The following is a 22340-nucleotide window of genomic DNA, read 5'->3' on the forward strand; positions in this document are numbered from 1 at the left end:
TGGACCCGGCAGGAAAAACACCTCCGTTGGAAATCTTAACGGGCAAGTTGGAACAGGCCCAAGCTGTTAAACAATTTCTCAGTTACTCACTTGTTGAAAGCCATTTAAAAGCCGCCTGAATTCTACAAATGGTTTTCAACACGGAGGTGTTTTTCCTGTCGCGGCGACACAGATTTGCGAGTCGCTCACGGAAACGACTCGGCGAATTTGCGCGTACGTCTTTCATTAAAACAATGTCCTTAAACAGTGGAATGTCCGCATAAATTCCTCATGCCGGCCTCTTCTGAATCTTCTCTGTTCTATCACGATGCCTGGGTGAATTAAGCCTTAAATTAGGATGTTTTAAGGTCGAAACAGGCGACGACAGCGCCTGGAAGCGCTGCAGGACGTCCCGCTCCGTGGGAAGTCCTTACACCGACAGAAACACCCCATAATCTCTCATCAGCCGTTAAACTTTTCACAGAAAACCATCTTAATTTCTCGAATAGTGTCCACTCGGATATTCCTCACAGGTCCAGAAAAATTTTGATAAGCAACGCGCGCCGTCCGAGCAGCGTGTGAAACAAAGGAATTCAGCCGAGAGGGCGGGACCACATCTCACTCAAGGCCTGCCCACAGGGAAATGACGTCACCGACACGTGTGAAAAAACTCACGCATGCGCATGAGGGTTCAAGCATGATTGGTGTAATCGCATGTCATTCAAATCCATATAGTTAAAAAAAATAAAATAAAAGGGTCGGTTTATTATCTAAGAGACCTCGTATACTATAATGTGCTAGAGCGTAATGCTTGCGATAACAGTTGGAGGTATCTTCTTTAGTCTGCAGAAGCCTGAACCAAAGAAATTCTGTCCATTAGTTCCTGGTATTATTGAACAAGTAATATAATTATTCTATTGAAGCAGAGTAGGAGATATAGCTTATGTTTTGACACAAATAAATCAAGGACTTATTCTCAGCGTTACGCTTGCGACAGTTTTACCTTGCTTTAGAAACATGTTTTTTCTAGGAAATGACATTTCTACCTTTACAAAAATGTATTACTGTGTGTTAGTATGAAGCACAAACAAACGAACTGACAAAATATTTGAAGAGTTTCAGTCAGGTTTTAGAATTCATCATAGTACAGAAACAGCATTAGTGAAGGTTACAAATGATCTTCTTATGGCCTCGGACAGTGGACTCATCTCTGTGCTTGTTCTGTTAGACCTCAGTGCTGCTTTTGATACTGTTGACCATAAAATTTTATTACAGAGATTAGAGCATGCCATAGGTATTAATGGCACTGCGCTGCGGTGGTTTGAATCATATTTGTCTAATAGATTACAATTTGTTCATGTAAATGGGGAATCTTCTTCACAGACTAAAGTTAATTATGGAGTTCCACAAGGTTCTGTGCTAGGACCAATTTTATTCACTTTATACATGCTTCCCTTAGGCAGTATTATTAGACGGTATTGCTTAAATTTTCATTGTTACGCAGATGATACCCAGCTTTATCTATCCATGAAGCCAGAGGACCACACACCAATTAGCTAAACTGCAGGATTGTCTTACAGACATAAAGACATGGATGACCTCTAATTTCATGCTTTTAAACTCAGATAAAACTGAAGTTATTGTACTTGGCCCCACAAATCTTAGAAACATGGTGTCTAACCAGATCCTTACTCTGGATGGCATTACCCTGACCTCTAGTAATACTGTGAGAAATCTTGGAGTCATTTTTGATCAGGATATGTCATTCAAAGCGCATATTAAACAAACTATGTAGGACTGCTTTTTGCATTTACGCAATATCTCTAAAATCAGAAAGGTCTTGTCTCAGAGTGATGCTGAAAAACTAATTCATGCATTTATTTCCTCTAGGCTGGACTATTGTAATTCATTATTATCAGGTTGTCCTAAAAGTTCCCTAAAAAGCCTTCAGTTAATTCAAAATGCTGCAGCTAGAGTACTGACGGGGACTAGAAGGAGAGAGCATATCTCACCCATATTGGCCTCTCTTCATTGGCTTCCTGTTAATTCTAGAATAGAATTTAAAATTCTTCTTCTTACTTATAAGGTTTTGAATAATCAGGTCCCATCTTATCTTAGGGACCTCGTAGTACCATATCACCCCAATAGAGCGCTTCGCTCTCAGACTGCAGGCTTACTTGTAGTTCCTAGGGTTTGTAAGAGTAGAATGGGAGGCAGAGCCTTCAGCTTTCAGGCTCCTCTCCTGTGGAACCAGCTCCCAGTTCAGATCAGGGAGACAGACACCCTCTCTACTTTTAAGATTAGGCTTAAAACTTTCCTTTTTGCTAAAGCTTATAGTTAGGGCTGGATCAGGTGACCTGAACCATCCCTTAGTTATGCTGCTATAGACGTAGACTGCTGGGGGGTTCCCATGATGCACTGTTTCTTTCTCTTTTTGCTCTGTATGCACCACTCTGCATTTAATCATTAGTGATCGATCTCTGCTTCCCTCCACAGCATGTCTTTTTCCTGGTTCCCTCCCTCAGCCCCAACCAGTCCCAGCAGAAGACTGCCCCTCCCTGAGCCTGGTTCTGCTGGAGGTTTCTTCCTGTTAAAAGGGAGTTTTTCCTTCCACTGTAGCCAAGTGCTTGCTCACAGGGGGTCGTTTTGACCGTTGGGGTTTTACATAATTATTGTATGGCCTTGCCTTACAATATAAAGCGCCTTGGGGCAACTGTTTGTTGTGATTTGGCACTATATATAAAAAAATTGATTGATTATTTCTTTAACATTCAACTTTAAATGATAACGCTAAATATCAATGTCACACAAAATTGATGAAAAAAGTGCTATTTTCGGGATAAATTTCGTGCATACCTCTGGAACCGCGCAGAATTTTTTCATGAAATTTTCAGTACCTGTCAAAGAGTCTATAGGCAACTCAGATAAATCTGGATGGTGCTAAATAAAATAATGGCTTGTTCATGACAAATGCAATGCAGATCAGCAGTTAGGCTTCATTATTTTTGAACTAGACCTTATTTCAATAATAAACAGTATATAATAAATTTTATTTTTGCTTAAAGGTTGGAATGTTCTCTATTAAGGCAGTGTCATTACTTTTCCACATAGTCACCTTCCATTTCTATACAGTTAGACCTTCGCTGGACAACTTTCTGTATCCCGTCGGTGAAGAAATCAGTTGTCTTCTCTTGGGACCAGCGATGCACAGCTGTTTGAATACACAAAAGCCTGAATGGAAAGTCACAGTTAAACAAAATGAAAATAAACACTCATGGACAAAATGCAAGACTTCACTTTCCTGCTTCACCGTTTCACCTCAGGGAGCTTTAGTGGCCTCTGTCCGCTGAGCACTGTAGCTGGTTGGAAGAGATCCATTAATCTATTAAGAGACTGACTCTCTGAATAGATTATTTCATGTCAGTCCCAAAATGTTGCAAAAAATGGCAAAATCGGACACACCCCAAATTAAGTAGCACTCTGGTAGACTTAACTGTTTTTGACATGCTGTTTTGCTTTTCTTTGTTGTGGTGCAGGTACCTGAAGCGCTTCAAGGTGATGAAAATCAAGGTTCTCCGTTCTTGGTGTAGACAAATCCTCAAAGGCCTGCACTTCCTGCACACCCGAGCCCCACCCATTATTCACAGAGACCTGAAATGCGACAACATCTTCATCACGGGCCCCACAGGGTCGGTGAAGATTGGGGACCTGGGGTTGGCCACGCTGAAGAGGGCCTCGTTTGCCAAAAGTGTTATAGGTATGAAAAAGAAGTAGAAGTTGCATTTCCAAAACCACTGGAGATGTGCTTTATTTATTTTCATGTACACATACCTGTTGGTAGACAAACAAATCATTGTATATCAGGATGAAATAGCATTGTAACTGTTTAAGAACATGAACATCCTGAGATAATTTATGACTTGCCAATAACATTTGGTGCTTTGTAAGAGCAAAACCACAAACTTCATGGATATAAACACACTGCAGATTAAATTTACTACTTCTGAAATGTCAGGAAAAGCAAACCACAGGTATGTGAAAAGTAATACAGGCGTCGTGTGGTAGTAAGATAAGTTTAGGCTCCTTGGAGATGCGGTTGCACCCCCTGCACACATATACACACTAAATATACTACCCACAAGCGTCTGCTGTGTTCTATATACTGTAGCAACTTGGCTGCTTTTCAGTCATCCAGCTATGCAGTTACTCACAGGAATTCTGGTGATCGCACACATTCACGTGCACACAGCCTGTGCATGAGCATGTGTTCAAGCATTTGAGAGGTATGAAATGCTACTTAGCAGTAATCAAGTTAATCTCAAGTACCTAGATGGATGAAGAAATCTACCCACTGCATAAAAAATTTCTAAGATAGCCTATGGCACAAGTAGTCATTCAGCAAATTTAAACCGTCAACTATGTTCAAGTTAATTTTTTATTTGTGTGTGTGTGTGTGTCTGTGTTCTTGGAAGTTTGGAACAGTGTTCTCAACCGTGCTATAATGAGTCTATTAAACTCACCAGTTTATTTTGAAGCTATGTTGCTTATGTAAATGCCATTATGTAGGTTAGCTGTGGTTATCATTTTGAGTAGTCTAAGAAAATAGTTTATGAGCCCTGCACTGCTATTACTTCTTCATATGCAACATATAATTGGACGTGATGTTAGTTTTACCTCTGTCTCTGTCTAATTCAATAACCTGAAATCTACACTTTGTACTTACACATAGGAAGATACTGGGGAGTAGATGAGCTGATTAAATGTTACATACTCTGTAATGGTACCCATGAGGCGTGAACACAGTAAGGGCTATGGCAATCTGACATTTGACCCCAATTTCCTGGACCTTCACCCAAATGATTGACCTCTGGCTGACTTTGCCAGTCCAAATCAGGTTGCAAATCAAATTCCTTGACCTTTCCCAAAGTGAATTATTTAAGAGCAGTTTCGGGGTCTTCCAGTCTTCGTTGACATAAGATGTTTATTAGAAATCGGCAATGGACCTGGAGTTGTAGGCCAACAGACAGATGGGCAGCCATGACCTAGACCTCAGTGATTATTGACCTTTGATGAATCTGACTTTGCTTGGCCAGTTCCAGAACATACCTGCATATAATGTGCTGCGTTTGGTGAAAAACTAAAATTTTGACTTTTGACCGCAATGACCTCGACCCATATAATGACTGACCTTCAGTAAATTTGACCAAATCTGATCGATTCCAAAACCCACCTACAAATGTGTACAAATTTTAACATTTACATTTGACCCCAGTGACTTTGAACTAAACCCTTAAATATGGCAGTCATGGAGGTAGTTTGCATAAAGCTTCCCATCAACCACAACTTTAGAATGTAAATATTGTGTTGACACAGATTTGTTGACATATATATGGCTATGCTAAATTGGGTGCTGATTTGTCAGTGGTACATTTTTATAAAAGTCCTAGTGTGCCCAGAAAAGTGCCTCTCGTTTAGAGCTGTTCCTCACATTTAAAAAATAATCAGCCAATGTGGTTGCTGCCTGTGCAAAACCTGTATACAATGTACAGTATAAATGACTCAAAGCGAGCATCTTGAAATTGTTCATCTCGTCTGTTTCTTTTTTCTAAAAATATATATCTTTAATCAGGTACCCCTGAGTTTATGGCTCCAGAGATGTATGAGGAGAAGTATGATGAATCTGTAGATGTCTACGCCTTTGGGATGTGTATGTTGGAGATGGCTACGTCAGAATATCCCTACTCTGAATGTCAAAATGCTGCCCAGATCTACAAACGAGTGACGAGTGTAAGTCTTCATGTCCTAGACAGTTTTTTTTGTTTTTTTTTTTGATTGGCAGTCAGATTCGAAGCATTTCTTCAGCTGCGATTGCTGAAAGGCCGCAGAGTTTGAGTGGAGCCACCAGTATGTTGTGTGGTTATGTTTTGTTTGCAAACCACCCTGTCATCCCCCCCGATCTCCACCTTACGCCTCTCAACCACTCCCTCTGTTCTTGTTTACTGACTGTATTAATAGGTTTGGCATGAGCCGATGCAGATCCAGTCATATGATTTTGTTTTTGCACTAACTGCTTTTTTCGGTTTGTTTTTTTAATCTTCGTCTCTCTCTCTCTCTCTCTCTCTCTCTCTCTCTCTCTCTCTCTCTCTGTCTCTCTCTCTCTCTCGCTGCACCTTTCTCTGCCTCAAGAGGGAAAAAAAAGTTGTGTGTGTGTTCTCCAGCAACTGTTCGGACAAACAGAATGACCACTCTTTGGGCAAATACAGGACAAAGTATACAACAGAATGGGAAATTAAAAGTAGAATTAAAGAATAGATAGAAGGTGGGGCTAGAGATGATGCCAAAACTTCTTGTTGTGACTGCGAATTAGTGATAGCTAACTCAAAACGCTGTTCAGGAACATTTCCAAACCTGTTTCAGACCTGTGTTCTGGAGTCTGTATCAAAAAGAAAACGTGCTGAACACTGGCACCTGCTGGGCGAGTCTAAAATGTGCATCCATATAAATTAACTACCGTCACTGCTCTCTTATGGTTTCTTCTTGTCTTCAACTGACTCAGTACTCAATTTTTGAAGCTTTATGGGGAGAATAAATCAAGAAAGTTCATCTAGATCAATGTCCATCTTGCATACACTCTACCTCTCTTGCATCCTTATCCCCTTCTATACCTACATTTTACTTTCCCAAAATCAAAATCACAGCAGCATTTAGACGAAAGATCTTGTGTTAAACTCAACCAGTCGCTACACAGCTGGGTTTTTGTGTGTTGGGACTTTCTAAGAGTTACACAGTAAAAATGTTTTCCCCTCTCAGATCATTTTTAACCATTCCACATATTTAATTATGTAATCGGATATAGTCTGGTGTCGTTATATCTCACTAACAATCACACAAACAGCCTTCAGGTGGCAGCAGTGTTCTTCATTCACCTGTTTCTTTTAATTTCGTCTGCCTACTCCCTCTTTACAGCTTCTCCACTCTTACGCTCATTGACTAAACATTAGGTGACCATTGAAATTCTTAATTATCTGGTCTTGTGCGTAATTTGTTAACTACAATAATTAAAGGGCAAGTACGAATTGCACAGCAGGTACTTTCAGACCACAACCATGGTGTGAAAGTACCACAATACAGGTATAAATAAACAGGTATAAAGTACCTGTATATTCTTTTTGTAAATTGTTCTGTAATTTATGTCTGTAGTATGGCCCAAGCAGAGGGTCACCCCTTTGAGTCTGGTCTGCTTGAGGTTTCTTCCTCAGAAGTAGTCTTTCTTTACCACTGCTGCTCTGGGGATTAGTGAGGTTAGACCTTGTTTGTGTGAAGCGCCTTGAGGCGACTCTTTTGTGATTTGGCGCTATATAAATGAAAATAAATCGAAATTGAAAATTGAACCATACAGTCAAGGGGACGCCTCGCTGGAGAGGTGTTCTGGACACGTCCCATCGGGAGGAGGCCCTGGAGAAGACCCAGATCATGCTGGAGGGACTACGTCTTTCAGCTGGCTTGGGAATGCTTCAGGGTTCCCCCGGAGGAGCTGGGGGAGGTGTGTGTGGATCGGGAGGTCTGGGCGGCTTTGCTTGAGCTGCTGCCCCGCGACCCGACCTAGGATAAGTGGAAGAAAATGGATGGATGGATGGACAGTCAAAGGGGAATTCCCTGGGAAGCAACATGGTAATACGATAACAAATAAAATCCAGCTGACTCGAGTGGAAGTGAAATTATTGTGAATAATCAGCGGATTCTATGTTTTTAAAGAACCTTTTACTCTGTTGAGTCAGCTGGGCAGCATGGTGGACAAGCGGGTATTGAGGCTGTTTTGAGAGCAGAAGGTTCCTTGTTTAAGACCACCTCTGCCCATTCTCCATGTCACGTGGAGTTGTGTCAGGAAGGGCGTCTGGTGTCAAACGTTTGCCAATTTCAACGTGCACATCCACATATGAGCTGCTGTGGCAACCTCAAGTGAGAAGCAGAAAGAACTTTACCTTTTAATATTGCCTGTTTTTTTTTTAATCTTCAAGTACATATGTTTCCTTTCACATTCTGAATTTCTATTGATGTTAGACCCCTTATTTATTCATTTTTTTCTAAAAATTGTATTCTTAGTGGGGAGTGTGAATATCTACATATATGCATATCTGTGGACATTTACTGGTTGTTTCCATCATCATTTAAAAATTCTATTCCCCCCCATCCTTAAAGCCCGATAGATAACTTTTTTTTTCAGTATTTCAGGTCGATTAGAAGTGTTTTTGTCTGTCTTCGCCAAAAAATAAAAATAAATAAATAAATAAATGCTTTCTAAGCTCTGGTGCTTGTTCACATTGAAAAGAGGACTTAAGACCTGTGTAGGCCCTCAGGCCCGTTCATCCTGGATTTCCTAGCATAAAGTAGATATTTAAAGTATTTTAAATATACTTCTGAAGACATATGCTGGATAATTAATAGAAATTGTGTTAAGATGCAGCATATAAACAAATATCTTAATCAGTTTTGTCATTATCAACTTATTGTTGATTACTAAACTCCCTGCTGACAATAACATGATGTAGACTTTAGTGTTGAAATAATTTGCCATTTGAAGCATCCATGTTTTATCATGTTGGGCAGTTTTTTCAAAACAAGTCCCTGACCTGTCTTAACTTTTTTTTTTTCTTTTTTTTTTTATCCTGACCCTGTGGTGTGAGGACTTCTGCAGTATACTTAACCAGCCGCATGCTGTTTTGTGATTCTGATTCTTCCAGAACGTTCATTAGTTTCAATCAGCCTCAGTTCCTCAGTTATCAGTGTTAACTTTGTTTGGTCCTCAAGTCTGTGTGCACTTTAGAAAGAGAGAAAGGGAGACATTTTTTGGGAAAGGGGTGGAGGAGTTGAGGTCCAGCAGAGTAAGTTGGACAGGAAGACAGGACGTGGTCACTTTCTGGAACAAACAGATTGAGGGGAAAAATGTCAGGTGGTCAGCGAAGCCGGCAGCTTTGACTTGGAGCCAGTCAGACAGCGTTGTTCTCTGCTCCACTTTAAGCTTTCTGTGGAAGTTCTCGGTAAGTTTTGCTTGATGAATCTTCTGTCTGTCCACCGTCATGTCTCATATTTATTGATCTTTAAAGTAGCTTTAAGGAGTCAATGTTTTGGTGAGTCGAGCACCTTAAAACTGGTTTGGATTTTACAGGGTCGTGACCAGAGATTATCCATATTTGTGACACCCTTAGAATATTTGTCCCTGTGAAAATGCATTACATATTAATGCCAAACAACACCAACAGAGCTGTGAATTAATAATACACAACATCCTTTAATAATAATAATTAAACCTGCTTTGCACAAATTAGATTATAAGCCATTAACTGACAATATGATTAACAACACACTAATATCTAAACCTATATTTTGCAGACATTTTCAGGAAATGATTGAATTTAAAATACAATTTAACATTCACTACATTTTTGGCCTCACACACCATATTTTCAGTCCTCTTTTGGAACCATGTGAAGCCTTCAGTTCTTACAGCCAGAGAAAAAGTGCCAAAACGTACCAGGAACAAATATGACCTCATTTTGTCCAGTATCACTGTAGATTTTGTGGGTACAGCATGTTGATATTTGTTGTCTTTTGTGTGTAACATTTTAGGGCGTGAAGCCTGGCAGCTTTGACAAGGTAGCCATTCCCGAAGTCAAGGAAATTATTGACGGCTGCATCAGAACCAACAAGGACGAGAGGTGATACGCATTTAAACACAAAGTACAGTGGTTTTAAGTGACTTCTTTCAAATTCTTTGACATTTTGGGCAGTTTGCTCTTTAACTGTGCTGCAGTTACGGTTCCACTTCCATTCAGTCTGAAAGGACGATGAAATAAAATACATCATGCGTTACATTTTACAACTAAAATGAATGGGAGCTTTTTGAATACAGTTTCACTCAATGTTGCACAAGAAATATAATCTTTCATTATATTATTGTTGTCTCAATTTGCTTTTATCAGCGTCTCAAAATAAGTTGTCTTTGTCCATCTGACCAATCAGCCAAAACCTCCACCACAGTCTCTTACAATCTGCTTTAGAAGTGAAACTCAAACATTTGTCTTATCTTTTTTTCTTACCCTCATCTTGTAGTTAATCTGATCATGTTGTAAAACAGCGGTTAAACTCCATTTTTCTGGTCTTTTGGGTTCAGAACATTATGGTGACATTATTGTCACAAATCTAAGAAAATATTTAAAATGTGTTACAAATTCATTTTAAAAAACAACAAAACTGACAGCAAGTGTGAGTGTCATCCTGCAGTGTTGCTCTATTTTACTGGAAAAATAAATTCAATTTGGACATCACATTCTTTTGTTAGGATTTACATCTATAGTAATGAAATGGCAGAACGGTATTCAAACATTCAGCTTAAATCTTGTCAATATACAGTTGTCTCAAAATTAGAATATCATGAAAAAGTTCAGTATTTTTTTATCAGGTGTTTCTGATAGTGAAAATTCTATGTATTCTACTTTCAGTATGTAGAAACTAAAATGTTTCAATCAATTTTTAAATTTAATTTTGATAATTGCAGCCCACAGCTGCAAAAAATAAATAAATAAATAAAGATGTATAGCTCAGAATATTTGAAAATTTTATTTCAAGTCCCTATTTATGCAGTATGAATAGCATGAATCTTCCAAATCTGGTTCAGTACACACAGCCACAATCATGGGGAAGACTGAAGTGATAGCTGTTCAGAAGATACTCACAGACATTTTCAACAATGAGATGAAGCCACAGAAGGTCAATGTTGAAAGCTCACAATGTTTGTGATCAAAGCATAGTCGGGAAAGTGGGGTCGGAAAAGATGCACAAGCAACAGGGACAACCACAGCCTTGAGAAGATTGTGAGGCAAAGCCGATTCAGGAACTTCGGGAAGCTTCACAAGGAGTGGACTGAGGCTGGAACCACTGTGCACAGACATGTGGAGGAAATGGGTTACAAGTGTTGTATTCCTGGTGCCAAGCCAGTCCTGAACTACAGACTGTTAGAAGTGTCTTGCCCAGGATAAGGAGGAAGAAGAACTGGACTGCTCCTCATCTGAGTAGTCCAAAGTCCTCTTTATTAAGATAAAAGTAAATTTTTCATTTTGGAAATCAAGGTCCCAGAGTCTGGAGGAAGAGTGGAGAGACACAAAATCCAAGGTTCTTGAAGTGCAGTGTGAAGTTTCCACAGTCTGTGATGATTTGGGTTTCTGCTGGTGTTGGTCCACTGTGTTTTATCAAGTCCAAAGCCAACCCAGTCCTCTACCAGGAGACTTTAGAGCATTTTGTGTTTCCATTTGCTGACAAGCTTCCAGCAAAACTTGGCACCTGCCCACAGTACCAAAACTACTAGTACCTGATTTTCTGACCATGAAATTACTGTACTTGATTGATCCCACAGATAATCCCTCATAGATTCTTTAAGGGGTATTATCAAGAGGAACATAAGAGACACCAGACTAAACAATCCAGATGACCTGAAGGCTGCTGTCAAAGCAACCTGGACTTCCAGAACATCTCAGCAGGTGCACACACTGATCACCTCCAAGCCACACTGTACTGAGGCAGGATTTTTTTTCAAAAGGAGCCATAACCAAATACTGAGTGCATAAATGAACATACTTTTCAGAAGTTAGATATTTCTGTATTATAAAGCCTTAGCCCCCCCCCCCCAAAAAAACCCAAAACAACAAAAAAAAAAAAAACCCAGATACTCTGAAATATTGTAATATTTTGAGATATGCATTCTGTAGACCATAATTAACAAAATTAAAATTAAAAAAAATGATTGAAACATTTTAGTTTCTATGTACTGAAACTAGAATATGTAAAATTTTCACACTCTGAAATATGTGACAAAAATATTGAATGTTTTCATAATATTCCAATTTTTTAAGGCGCACCAGTAAAAATGCAGCTGGTCCATCAAAAACCTCATTTGCTTTGTTTCTTAAAAATGCTTTCAAGCTTGGTGAATCTTCTCTTTAATTTTTTTTTTTTTTTTTTTTTTTTGCTTCTCTAGGTACGCTATCAAGATCCTGTTGAACCATGCCTTCTTCCAGGAGGACACGGGGGTCAGGGTCGAACTCGCGGAAGAAGATGATGGTGAAATGATCGCTATCAAACTTTGGCTCCGGATAGAAGATGTTAAAAAGCTCAAAGGCAAGGAGTCTGTTCAGCCCATCTCTCTCTCTCTCTCTCTGTCTCTGTCTCGTCTCTCTCTCTCTCTCTCTCTCTCTCTCTCTCTCTCTCTCTCTCTCTCTCTCTCTCTCTCTCTCTGGGCTTTTATTAGGTTTTCCTGTAACATTTCCTTTTTTTATTTTTTCAAAGACATGATTTGTTCTTCAGAAAGTATTTTTCCAAAAATGTCTAGAAAAATGTTGGGGGTGTTGTCTTATAATCAGAGCCGTCTTGTATTCAGGCCATTACACTAATAGCGCTAACAAAGAGATATTTTTTAATATCTAATACTGTAGATTATCACATATAGAGGCATTGTAAAGTACTTAATAGAGGCATAAGTATATTTAACAAACCGCTGACTCTCCTTTAAGGATCTAGTTATGCTTAATTCCTCTGATTCCCCCCAACAGGAAAATACAAAGACAATGAAGCCATCGAATTCTCTTTTGACCTGAATAAAGATGTCCCTGAAGATGTGGCGCAGGAAATGGTGAGAGTGGTTTCAGAAACAGAAAATACAAAGGGATGAGTGACACTTAGAAAGAAGAATGGGAGAAGAAAGGGATGATTGTGTCAAAGCATAGATAGAAAAATGAAGGCGTGATGCATGAATGTGGAGGAAGGAGGTGAGAAATAGGACTTTATGCCCAAAATGTTCGCAATGTGTGCAACTTTGATTAATCCTGCAGGTTGAGTCTGGCTATGTTGCAGAGGGCGATCATAAGACCATGACCAAGGCGATCAAGGACCGTGTGTCTCTAATCCGGAGGAAAAGGGAACAGAGACAACTGGTACGTGAAGAACAGGAGAAGAGGAAACTGGAATTGGAACAACAACAACAAGAAACACCCAAACCATCACACACACAGGTTTGTGACATTGTTATATGATGTTTCTTTTGCTAGTCCACAGGTTAGTGGTGTATCTTGTGGTGCCTGTCTATCCTGTCAACCAATTTTTATATAGAAGCACTTTGGGATAAGTTAGGCGGATGTAGAAGCTCAAGATAGTCCACCTGTCATTTTTGTGTGTGTGTGTGTTTTTTGTCAGTGGTCATAAAGAATGACTGTATACTACTTTTCCCAGTTTTAAAAAAATCAATGGACATTGTGATTTTTGTTTGTTTGCACGCAGGTTGAAGCTGAAGAAACTGAAGTAGATCAACAGCAAATTCACTATCACCAGAGGAGCCTCTCACTCATCTGTAGGTTTACTGTTACTGCTCAGTGTTGCTAATTATTAGTGATACCCTTCTGAATGAAGACAATAATGTCTATGTCAATCAGACATTTAAGCCCAGTGACCTTGACCTTCAGCCAAATGATTGTCCTCTGGCAGACTATGCCAAGTTTGATAGAAGAGTAGACCAAGAAACAGACAGGCAGACATGAATTTGACCAAAATGATTGACCTTTGGCACATTTGGCCTTGGTGGATAATTCCAGAGCTCATCCACATATGCGTGCCAAGTTTGGTGGATATGGGATTGAGAATTCATCATTTTTGACCTTGACCTTTGCCAAAACAGATCCCATGTAGGTTTTTTGTTTCTTTCTGGGGTTGATGTTCATCTATGTATCAAGCCTGGTGGAAATAATAATAATAATAAAAAAACCTTTCCTTTGACCCTAATGGCCTTGTTCTTTTGGGTAGTGGGGAGACTTAAGGGCAGTTCTGAGTAACCAATAACAAATTAACTTATTGTTGGTTTGAAACATTTATGGCGCTAAGATTAGTTAACCCCTACCCCATCTGTGAGTTCCATCAAATGTTGTTGCGAGTCTGTGGACCTTGTGGCTGATTCTGCAACAAATTGTGTTTTCTGTCTACATCTTTCTCTTATAGCTGAAGGAGGTGGGGACAGCAGCCAGGGTTCTTCCCTTTTCTCCTCAGATTCCCCTCACCTGGGTCAGCTGACCATGTCATACAGCTGCCCCCCCTCCTCCCAGCCCCCCACCCCCTACCCCCCTACTCCTTCCGCTGCCCCACATCAACACCCAGTCTATACCCAACCACCGCAACCAGTGGTGAGTATCGACGTCGTCCAAGTCATGCTAGCTCATTACCGCGTCTCTTAGTTTGCATTGTAGCAACCCCATCATGTCTTGCGGTAACTTGCACGCTGATGATGCATTTTGTGCTGGAGTGGGCGTGAGCTGCAGTGAAGTTTGCAGCATTTGTGAGTGGAATAGGAACTATATGCATGGGATTTTGTTTGCATATGATCACCTGTGACCTGAAGTGAAGAAGAGAAATACCGGAATGTAGTTGTGTTTTTTTTTGTTTTTTTTATGTAATTTATTTTTTGCTAACCAGCCACGTGACCCACAGTGAAGTCTGAAAAAGCCAGTAGCTTAGCAATAACAGTAGCTTAGCCAGTTTGTTTGAGAAAACCAGTAGCACAGCTAGTCAGCCATTCACTTTCCGAGATGTCACGTCATCCTTTTACTGTATATTAAAATCAATTCCCGTCTGTCCACAGCTTAGTAATGCCTCGTCGACACATCTGTGTATATATATATATATATATATATATATATATATATATATATATATATATATATATATATATATATATATATATATATATATATATAATTAATTTTAATACTCTTCTAATTATATTAATTTTACCAGCCATGGATGAAGGGAGACTGGTCTATTAATCCATGCCCTTAAGAGAATTCTTAAGCAATGGTTTAAACTTTGCTCCCAGCAGATCAATGAAAGAACTAGTTCCTGTCACATCTCTGTTTAAATGAATGTTTTTGCTTCCTTAAGTAGGTAATGATTCTAATAGGCTTTGGGGTCTTGATCTGATCAAAGGTTCACTAGATGACTATCCAAATATATTAAGAATAGAAACCACAAACATTTAAAAATAGATCATCTGCATACAAGGATATCTTGTGATCTAATTTGGACGCTGGCCTTCTGACATAGAAAAACCTGAAACCTCAAGACCTGAAAGTCCTACAAAGTCAAATGGCAATGAAATAATCCAACTATACCCCACATTTATTACCTTCTGAGTTTCACAAGAAAGAGCAACTTCTGTATGTTGAGGATTTGGACTTGGTGAGTACTATAGACATATCAGATGTTTCAAAAAACATGCCTGTTTTAAAAAAAAATGTGTGTGATCTTTAGAAATAATGTTATGTGGTGTACCCTCCAAAGAAGTTACTATGTTTGCCAAAATATTGGAGGTTCAGGGGATGATGGGATACAGCATCAAGTGGATCCTTGTCCTTAAATAATACTGAAATAATGTGCCTGATAGAATGTAGGAGGGAGTGTTTTACTTTCAAATTATTCATGGTGCAGTCTAAGATGGTCTAGAGTGGGTTACAATACAAAACGTTATTGCAGCCTTTTAAGTTTGGAAGCACTTTATGGCATTAAGGATACCAGATAGATCAAGTAATACCCCTTGATCTTCAAGGGATTAGGGATATCTAAGTTTTTTTTTTTCATGGCTGGAGATTGTAGCCAGCTAATCAGCTAAAAAAATTACCAATGAAGAAAACACCACACCTGAGGTATTTATCTGCAGTATTTTAAGCATATTTTTGTTGAAAGTTACTCTTTTTAACTGTAATGATTTTTTTGATTCTTGCTGGCAGTTGTCTGCCTCACTGGAGAAGACATGTTGGATATCCCTTTTATTGATTTGTTTTTTAATTGTACAGTATTTGTCCTGAATACTGAGCACCTGTGAATTTATTTCTCAACTGAGATTTTCCATCTGGTGACTTTTCAGATTAAAGTCTACATCCAGTGCTCCGTCCAGTCACTCGTGCTGATTGATTTGTTGTGCAACTGTAATCTTATGTAGTTATTTATTTATTTATTTTATGGCGGTTTCCCACTTTAAAGAGACGTCTTTCTTGCTGTTCTTACGTCCGTGTCAAAGACCATTTCATGAAGTCAGCAGACACCGTTTAGCTAATTAAGTCTACTTCATCTGCTTACAACTTGTTTTCTGTTTCATTGCACTTGTGGTGGTTTTGACACACATTTTAACTGCTTATTTTGACGATTTGTTCAAGTTGTGTGATTTATTTTTATACTTCCACAACCCCCACCACCATGCTGGTCATTTGTCATGACTTTTGGTTGTGTTTTCTGTTGTTTTTTTTTACCATTTTAATGTCTGTCTTTGTTTTACATGTTGTTCCTTCTATCTTCCGTCTCATTCTGACCTCCAGACTGAGTCACACCATCCTCGAAGTCGTAGCATGTCCGTTTGCTTCCCTCCCTCATCCTACTCCTTTTCCCGTGCTCCTCCACGGGTGGCTGTTCCTCCACAGCAACCCTCCACTCCTCCTCCAGACCTGTTGTCCTCACTTTCCTACGTCACCGGCTCCCCCTGCGCCTGTCTCACCGCTGAGACGGACACGTTTGCAGGGCGCCTCTCCAAGGCCCTGGAGATAGTTCTCCCTCTTCACTCCGCCTCCTCTGTGCCCAGGAGCAAGCAGCGGAGGGCCAGCCTACCCGCCCTGTACTCCACACCTGTACGTTCCATTTCCCTGGGCGCACAGTGGCACTGAGAACCAAAGAGAAAGATGAGGGATGGTGACGACAAATGGTGTCCAAAATTAAACATGACAAAATAACATGATGTATGTGGATGTGATCTGAAGTCCAATTAATGTACAAATACCAACAGTTTATCCAAATTATTGACTATTAGAGAATTTTAACAAAACATTTTCACTTTCGGTCATGGTAATAAAGTAGTTATACCTCTTTGTAACATGCAACCAAACAAGAAATGCATTTATAACCACATAAAATCCAAAATCAAGTTGTTGCATTTGAATAAAGCTGGAAAAAATGATTCAATCAAGAAAATACTTTTAATTTGTTTTGGACCAAATAGTTTTACCATTTTTAAACGTAAGCTGTCTAAAATATCGGTGGGGCTTTGATAATCATTAATCCGCTATCTGAAATGTTAACTGTGATAACACTAAATCAATAAAGCATTTAATTAAAACTTTTATTATGTGACTTTAACTTTGGCTTGTTTTTTACTTTCAAACCCTGAAAAACAGACCTAAAGAGTTTAAGTTTTAATATGTTGAAACTTAAATGTGGACGTTTCCAAAAAAAGGTACAGCATATCAGGATTAAATGATCAAGATTTTTATAAATAATTAAATGAACAAATGAAATTAAACAGTAGCTTCCATTCAACATAGTTTGTTCACAGTACACAAAGTATTAAATGAAAAAGAAATACTAAGACATTACAGAGTGCATATGGAAAATCATTTTAATCCATCCATTCTTTACCTAAACCTGCTTAACTGATTTGATCTTCTGCTCTTTCATTTCCTCAAGATGAAGTTTGTTGCCTTCACCTGTTGTGCCAGTTTCACTTACTGGATCAGTGTATATGCTCCAGCGGGAACAAACATGATATTAGGGTTTACAAATGTTTTTCCCATTAAACTTTATTCAGAAAAATGTTAGCCGACTTAAAGTTAGCTGAACTAAATAGTCCGCTAATGGCTTTCAAAGTTAGCCGAAAAGCTAATCTGCTTGCAAAAACTTGTTAATTACCTGTTAGCTGATTAGCTACACTCTGTTGACCACTGGTATTTATAAGTCCAAATGGTTATGCAAGATTTTTAAATTTTAAGACAAAGACCTATAAGTAGAAACTTTTTGGAATCAGGTTATGCTGAGAAAAATACTTTTGTCTGTAAAATCAAATGACAGGCTGCATACTGAGTTTAAGGCATTATTAATGGCACTTGATTTAATAAATTCATTATTAATGTTGGGAATCTGGTTCGTATAATTGTAAAATTTTTGGACACTTGCGTGAGTCTCATTCTAGCGTCCATCTTTCTCTTTCTTCTCACTCAGGTTGACCACTTTGTGTTTGTTTTGACTATAAATTCCCTAATCTTGCCTTTAACACTGCTGTGCAAATGTCTAATATCTTTTTTGTTTTTGATCTCAAGATCATAACATACGCAACAAGTTTTTAATCTGTATATGATTAAGTAATTACAAAAAGTGATCTTTAAAAGACCATGAACATCTTTGTCAGATGGTTTATAGCATAATTAAATGATATAGCCTGGAATCCTTTTACTATTCCAGAACATAGAAACATCAACAAATTACAAAGATGTACAGCCAGTGACTAAAATGTCATAGAGCCCTATAGTGCTCTATGGCAGGGGTGGCCAAGTTCGGTCCTCGAGAGCCACATTCCTGACACTCTTAGTTGTCTCCCTGCTCCAACACACCTGAATCCAATGAAAGGCTCATTAAAAGTCTGCCAACGAGTCTTTCATTGGAGTCAGGTGTGTTGGAGCAGGGAGACAACTAAGAGTGTCAGGAATGTGGCTCTCGAGGTCCGAACTTGGCCACCCCTGCTCTATGGTCTCTGTCCACTTTGCATTTCTTACCCATTCTTAGGGTCCTAGTGTACATCAAGAGAAGTAGACCGGGTTTTTTTTCCCCCAGTATTGTTGGTGTAAGGATCTAAATTGTACCTGTTTCTCATAAAGCATTGACTTGTCACAATGGACAACTGGTCTCATCTGCATTAAGCATCCTACACTCAACAAAAATATAAACGCAACACTTTTGGTTTTGCTCCCATTTTGTATGAGATTAACTCAACGATCTAAAACTTTTTCCACATACACAATATCACCATTTCCCTCAAATACTGTGCACAAACCAGTCTAAATCTGTGATAGTGAGCACTTCTCCTTTGCTGAGATAATCCATCCCACCTCAAAGGTGTGCCATATCAAGATGCTGATTAGACACCATGATTAGTGCACAGGTGTGCCTTAGACTGCCCACAATAAAAGGCCACTCTGAAAGGTGCAGTTTTGTTTTATTGGGGGGGATACCAGTCAGTATCTGGTGTGACCACCATTTGCCTCATGCAGTGCAACACATCTCCTTCGCATAGAGTTGATCAGCTTGTCAATTGTGGCCTGTGGAATGTTGGTCCACTCCTCTTCAATGGCTGTGCGAAGTTGCTGGATATTGGCAGGAACTGGTACACGCTGTCGTATACGCCGGTCCAGAGCATCCCAAACATGCTCAATGGGTGACATGTCCGGTGAGTATGCCGGCCATGCAAGAACTGGGACATTTTCAGCTTCCAAGAATTGTGTACAGATCCTTGCAACATGGGGCCGTGCATTATCCTGCTGCAACATGAGGTGATGTTCTTGGATGTATGGCACAACAATGGGCCTCAGGATCTCGTCACGGTATCTCTGTGCATTCAAAATGCCATCAATAAAATGCACCTGTGTTCTTCGTCCATAACAGACGCCTGCCCATACCATAACCCCACAGCCACCATGGGCCACTCGATCCACAACATTGACATCAGAAAACCACTCACCCACACGACGCCACACACGCTGTCTGCCATCTGCCCTGAACAGTGTGAACTGGGATTCATCCATGAAGAGAACACCTCTCCAACGTGCCAAACACCAGCGAATGTGAGCATTTGCCCACTCAAGTAAGTTACGATGACGAACTGGAGTCAGGTCGAGACCCCAATGAGGACGACGAGCATGCAGATAAGCTTCCCTGAGACGGTTTCTGACAGTTTGTGCAGAAATTCTTTGGTTATGCAAACTGATTGTTTCAGCAGCTGTCCGAGTGGCTGGTCTCAGACGATCTTGGAGGTGAACATGCTGGATGTGGAGGTCCTGGGCTGGTGTGGTTACATGTGGTCTGCGGTTATGAGGCTGGTTGGATGTACTGCCAAATTCTCTGAAACGCCTTTGGAGACGGCTTATGGTAGAGAAATGAACATTCAATACACGAGCAACAGCTCTGGTTGACATTCCTGCTGTCAGCATGCCAATTGCACGCTCCCTCAAATCTTGCGACATCTGTGGCATTGTGCTGTGTGATAAAACTGCACCTTTCAGAGTGGCCTTTTATTGTGGGCAGTCTAAGGCACACCTGTGCACTAATCATGGTGTCTAATCATCATCTTGATATGGCACACCTGTGAGGTGGGATGGATTATCTCAGCAAAGGAGAAGTGCTCACTATCACAGATTTAGACTGGTTTGTGAACAATATTTGAGGGAAATGGTGATATTGTGTATGTGGAAAAAGTTTTAGATCTTTGAGTTCATCTCATACAAAATGGGAGCAAAACCAAAAGTGTTGCGTTTATATTTTTGTTGAGTGTATATGCAAGGCTGAAATATTGTAGGCATAACATGCCACTACTATAAATGCCAAACATTGGCAGAGTACACAAATATCCACAGTTGTTTATCAGATATCAGCAGACGTTTTCACAAAATTCTAAAATTTTATTTATTTTAATTTGTTGAAATTTAGTTTTTACCTTATTCCTAACATTAGTATTGACAGCTGACACAGCAGACCTGTGTGAGAATAGTCTACTGAATATCAAGCAGATATTCAGCAAAACGTTCATGTGAAACGTGCTTGCCTCTACTGGTGGTTGGCTCTCACTGCGGTATTGTATCACTTCCTGTTCCGGAGCACAGCGGTGTTTTTCTGTATCTGTTAGCTGTTTAATCTGCGCAGTTAGATTGATCTAGTTATCTAGATTATGATTTGTTTCCCAGTGTAATCTTTACGTGCCTTAACTAAAGCACTCCTTCTGCTGAATCACCTCTAAATTATTTACACATTATTCACTTTGCGTGTTTTTAGGAATCCGCTAGCTTAGCGTAGCTACTAGCTCTTAGCCGATTTAGCATGGCGGCTTCTCCTGTCTCTCCCGCACTTTTCTGCTCTGGGTGTGAAATGTTTAGTTATTCCTCGGCCTCCTTTAGCAGTAACGGTACTTGTAATAAGTGTAGCTTATTCGTAGCTTTGGAGGCCAGGCTGGGCGAATTGGAGACTCGGCTCCGCACCGTGGAAAATTCTACAGCTAGCCAGGCCCCTGTAGTCGGTGCGGACCAAGGTAGCTTAGCCGCCGTTAGTTACCCCCTGGCAGATCCCGAGCAGCCGGGAAAGCAGGCTGACTGGGTGACTGTGAGGAGGAAGCGTAGCCCTAAACAGAAGCCCCGTGTACACCGCCAACCCGTTCACATCTCTAACCGTTTTTCCCCACTCGACGACACACCCGCCGAGGATCAAACTCTGGTTATTGGCGACTCTGTTTTGCGAAATGTGAAGTTAGCGACACCAGCAACCATAGTCAATTGTCTTCCGGGGGCCAGAGCAGGCGACATTGAAGGAAATTTGAAACTGCTGGCTAAGGCTAAGCGTAAATTTGGTAAGATTGTAATTCACGTCGGCAGTAATGACACCCGGTTACGCCAATCGGAGGTCACTAAAATTAACATTAAATCGGTGTGTAACTTTGCAAAAACAATGTCGGACTCTGTAGTTTTCTCTGGGCCCCTCCCCAATCAGACCGGGAGTGACATGTTTAGCCGCATGTTCTCTTTGAATTGCTGGCTGTCTGAGTGGTGTCCAAAAAATGAGGTGGGCTTCATAGATAATTGGCAAAGCTTCTGGGTAAAACCTGGTCTTGTTAGGAGAGACGGCATCCATCCCACTTTGGATGGAGCAGCTCTCATTTCTAGAAATCTGGCAAATTTTCTTAAATCCTCCAAACCGTGACTATCCAGGGTTGGGACCAGGAAGCAGAATTGTAGTCTTACACACCTCTCTGCAGCTTCTCTCCCCCTGCCATCCCCTCATTACCCCATCCCCGTAGAGACGGTGCCTGCTCCCAGACTACCAATAACCAGCAAAAATCTATTTAAGCATAAAAATTCAAAAAGAAAAAATAATATAGCACCTTCAACTGCACCACAGACTAAAACAGTTAAATGTGGTCTATTAAACATTAGGTCTCTCTCTTCTAAGTCCCTGTTGGTAAATGATGATTGATCAACATATTGATTTATTCTGCCTTACAGAAACCTGGTTACAGCAGGATGAATATGTTAGTTTAAATGAGTCAACACCCCCGAGTCACACTAACTGTCAGAATGCTCGTAGCACGGGCCGGGGCGGAGGATTAGCAGCAATCTTCCATTCCAGCTTATTAATTAATCAAAAACCCAGACAGAGCTTTAATTCATTTGAAAGCTTGACTCTTAGTCTTGTCCATCCAAATTGGAAGTCCCAAAAACCAGTTTTATTTGTTATTATCTATCGTCCACCTG

The 22340-nt window shown here is 40.1% G+C and overlaps 1 protein-coding gene across 14 annotated transcripts in view; it reads left to right on the forward strand.

Moving 5' to 3' along the window:
* Positions 1-22340, forward strand: part of wnk1b (WNK lysine deficient protein kinase 1b) — a 231931-nt gene that overhangs the window by 163504 nt on the left and 46087 nt on the right. For all 14 annotated transcript variants that reach the window (XM_034163660.1, XM_034163662.1, XM_034163665.1 and 11 more), the window contains 8 exons: positions 3516-3736; positions 5609-5766; positions 9607-9695; positions 12011-12150; positions 12582-12661; positions 12861-13040; positions 13306-13375; positions 14017-14198. In XM_034163660.1, the coding sequence (XP_034019551.1) occupies positions 3516-3736; positions 5609-5766; positions 9607-9695; positions 12011-12150; positions 12582-12661; positions 12861-13040; positions 13306-13375; positions 14017-14198 (1120 nt within the window). The remainder of the gene's footprint in view (positions 1-3515; positions 3737-5608; positions 5767-9606; positions 9696-12010; positions 12151-12581; positions 12662-12860; positions 13041-13305; positions 13376-14016; positions 14199-22340) is intronic.

This window comes from Thalassophryne amazonica, chromosome 22, assembly GCF_902500255.1.
Source record: "Thalassophryne amazonica chromosome 22, fThaAma1.1, whole genome shotgun sequence".
In the NCBI taxonomy this organism is placed as follows: domain Eukaryota; kingdom Metazoa; phylum Chordata; class Actinopteri; order Batrachoidiformes; family Batrachoididae; genus Thalassophryne; species Thalassophryne amazonica.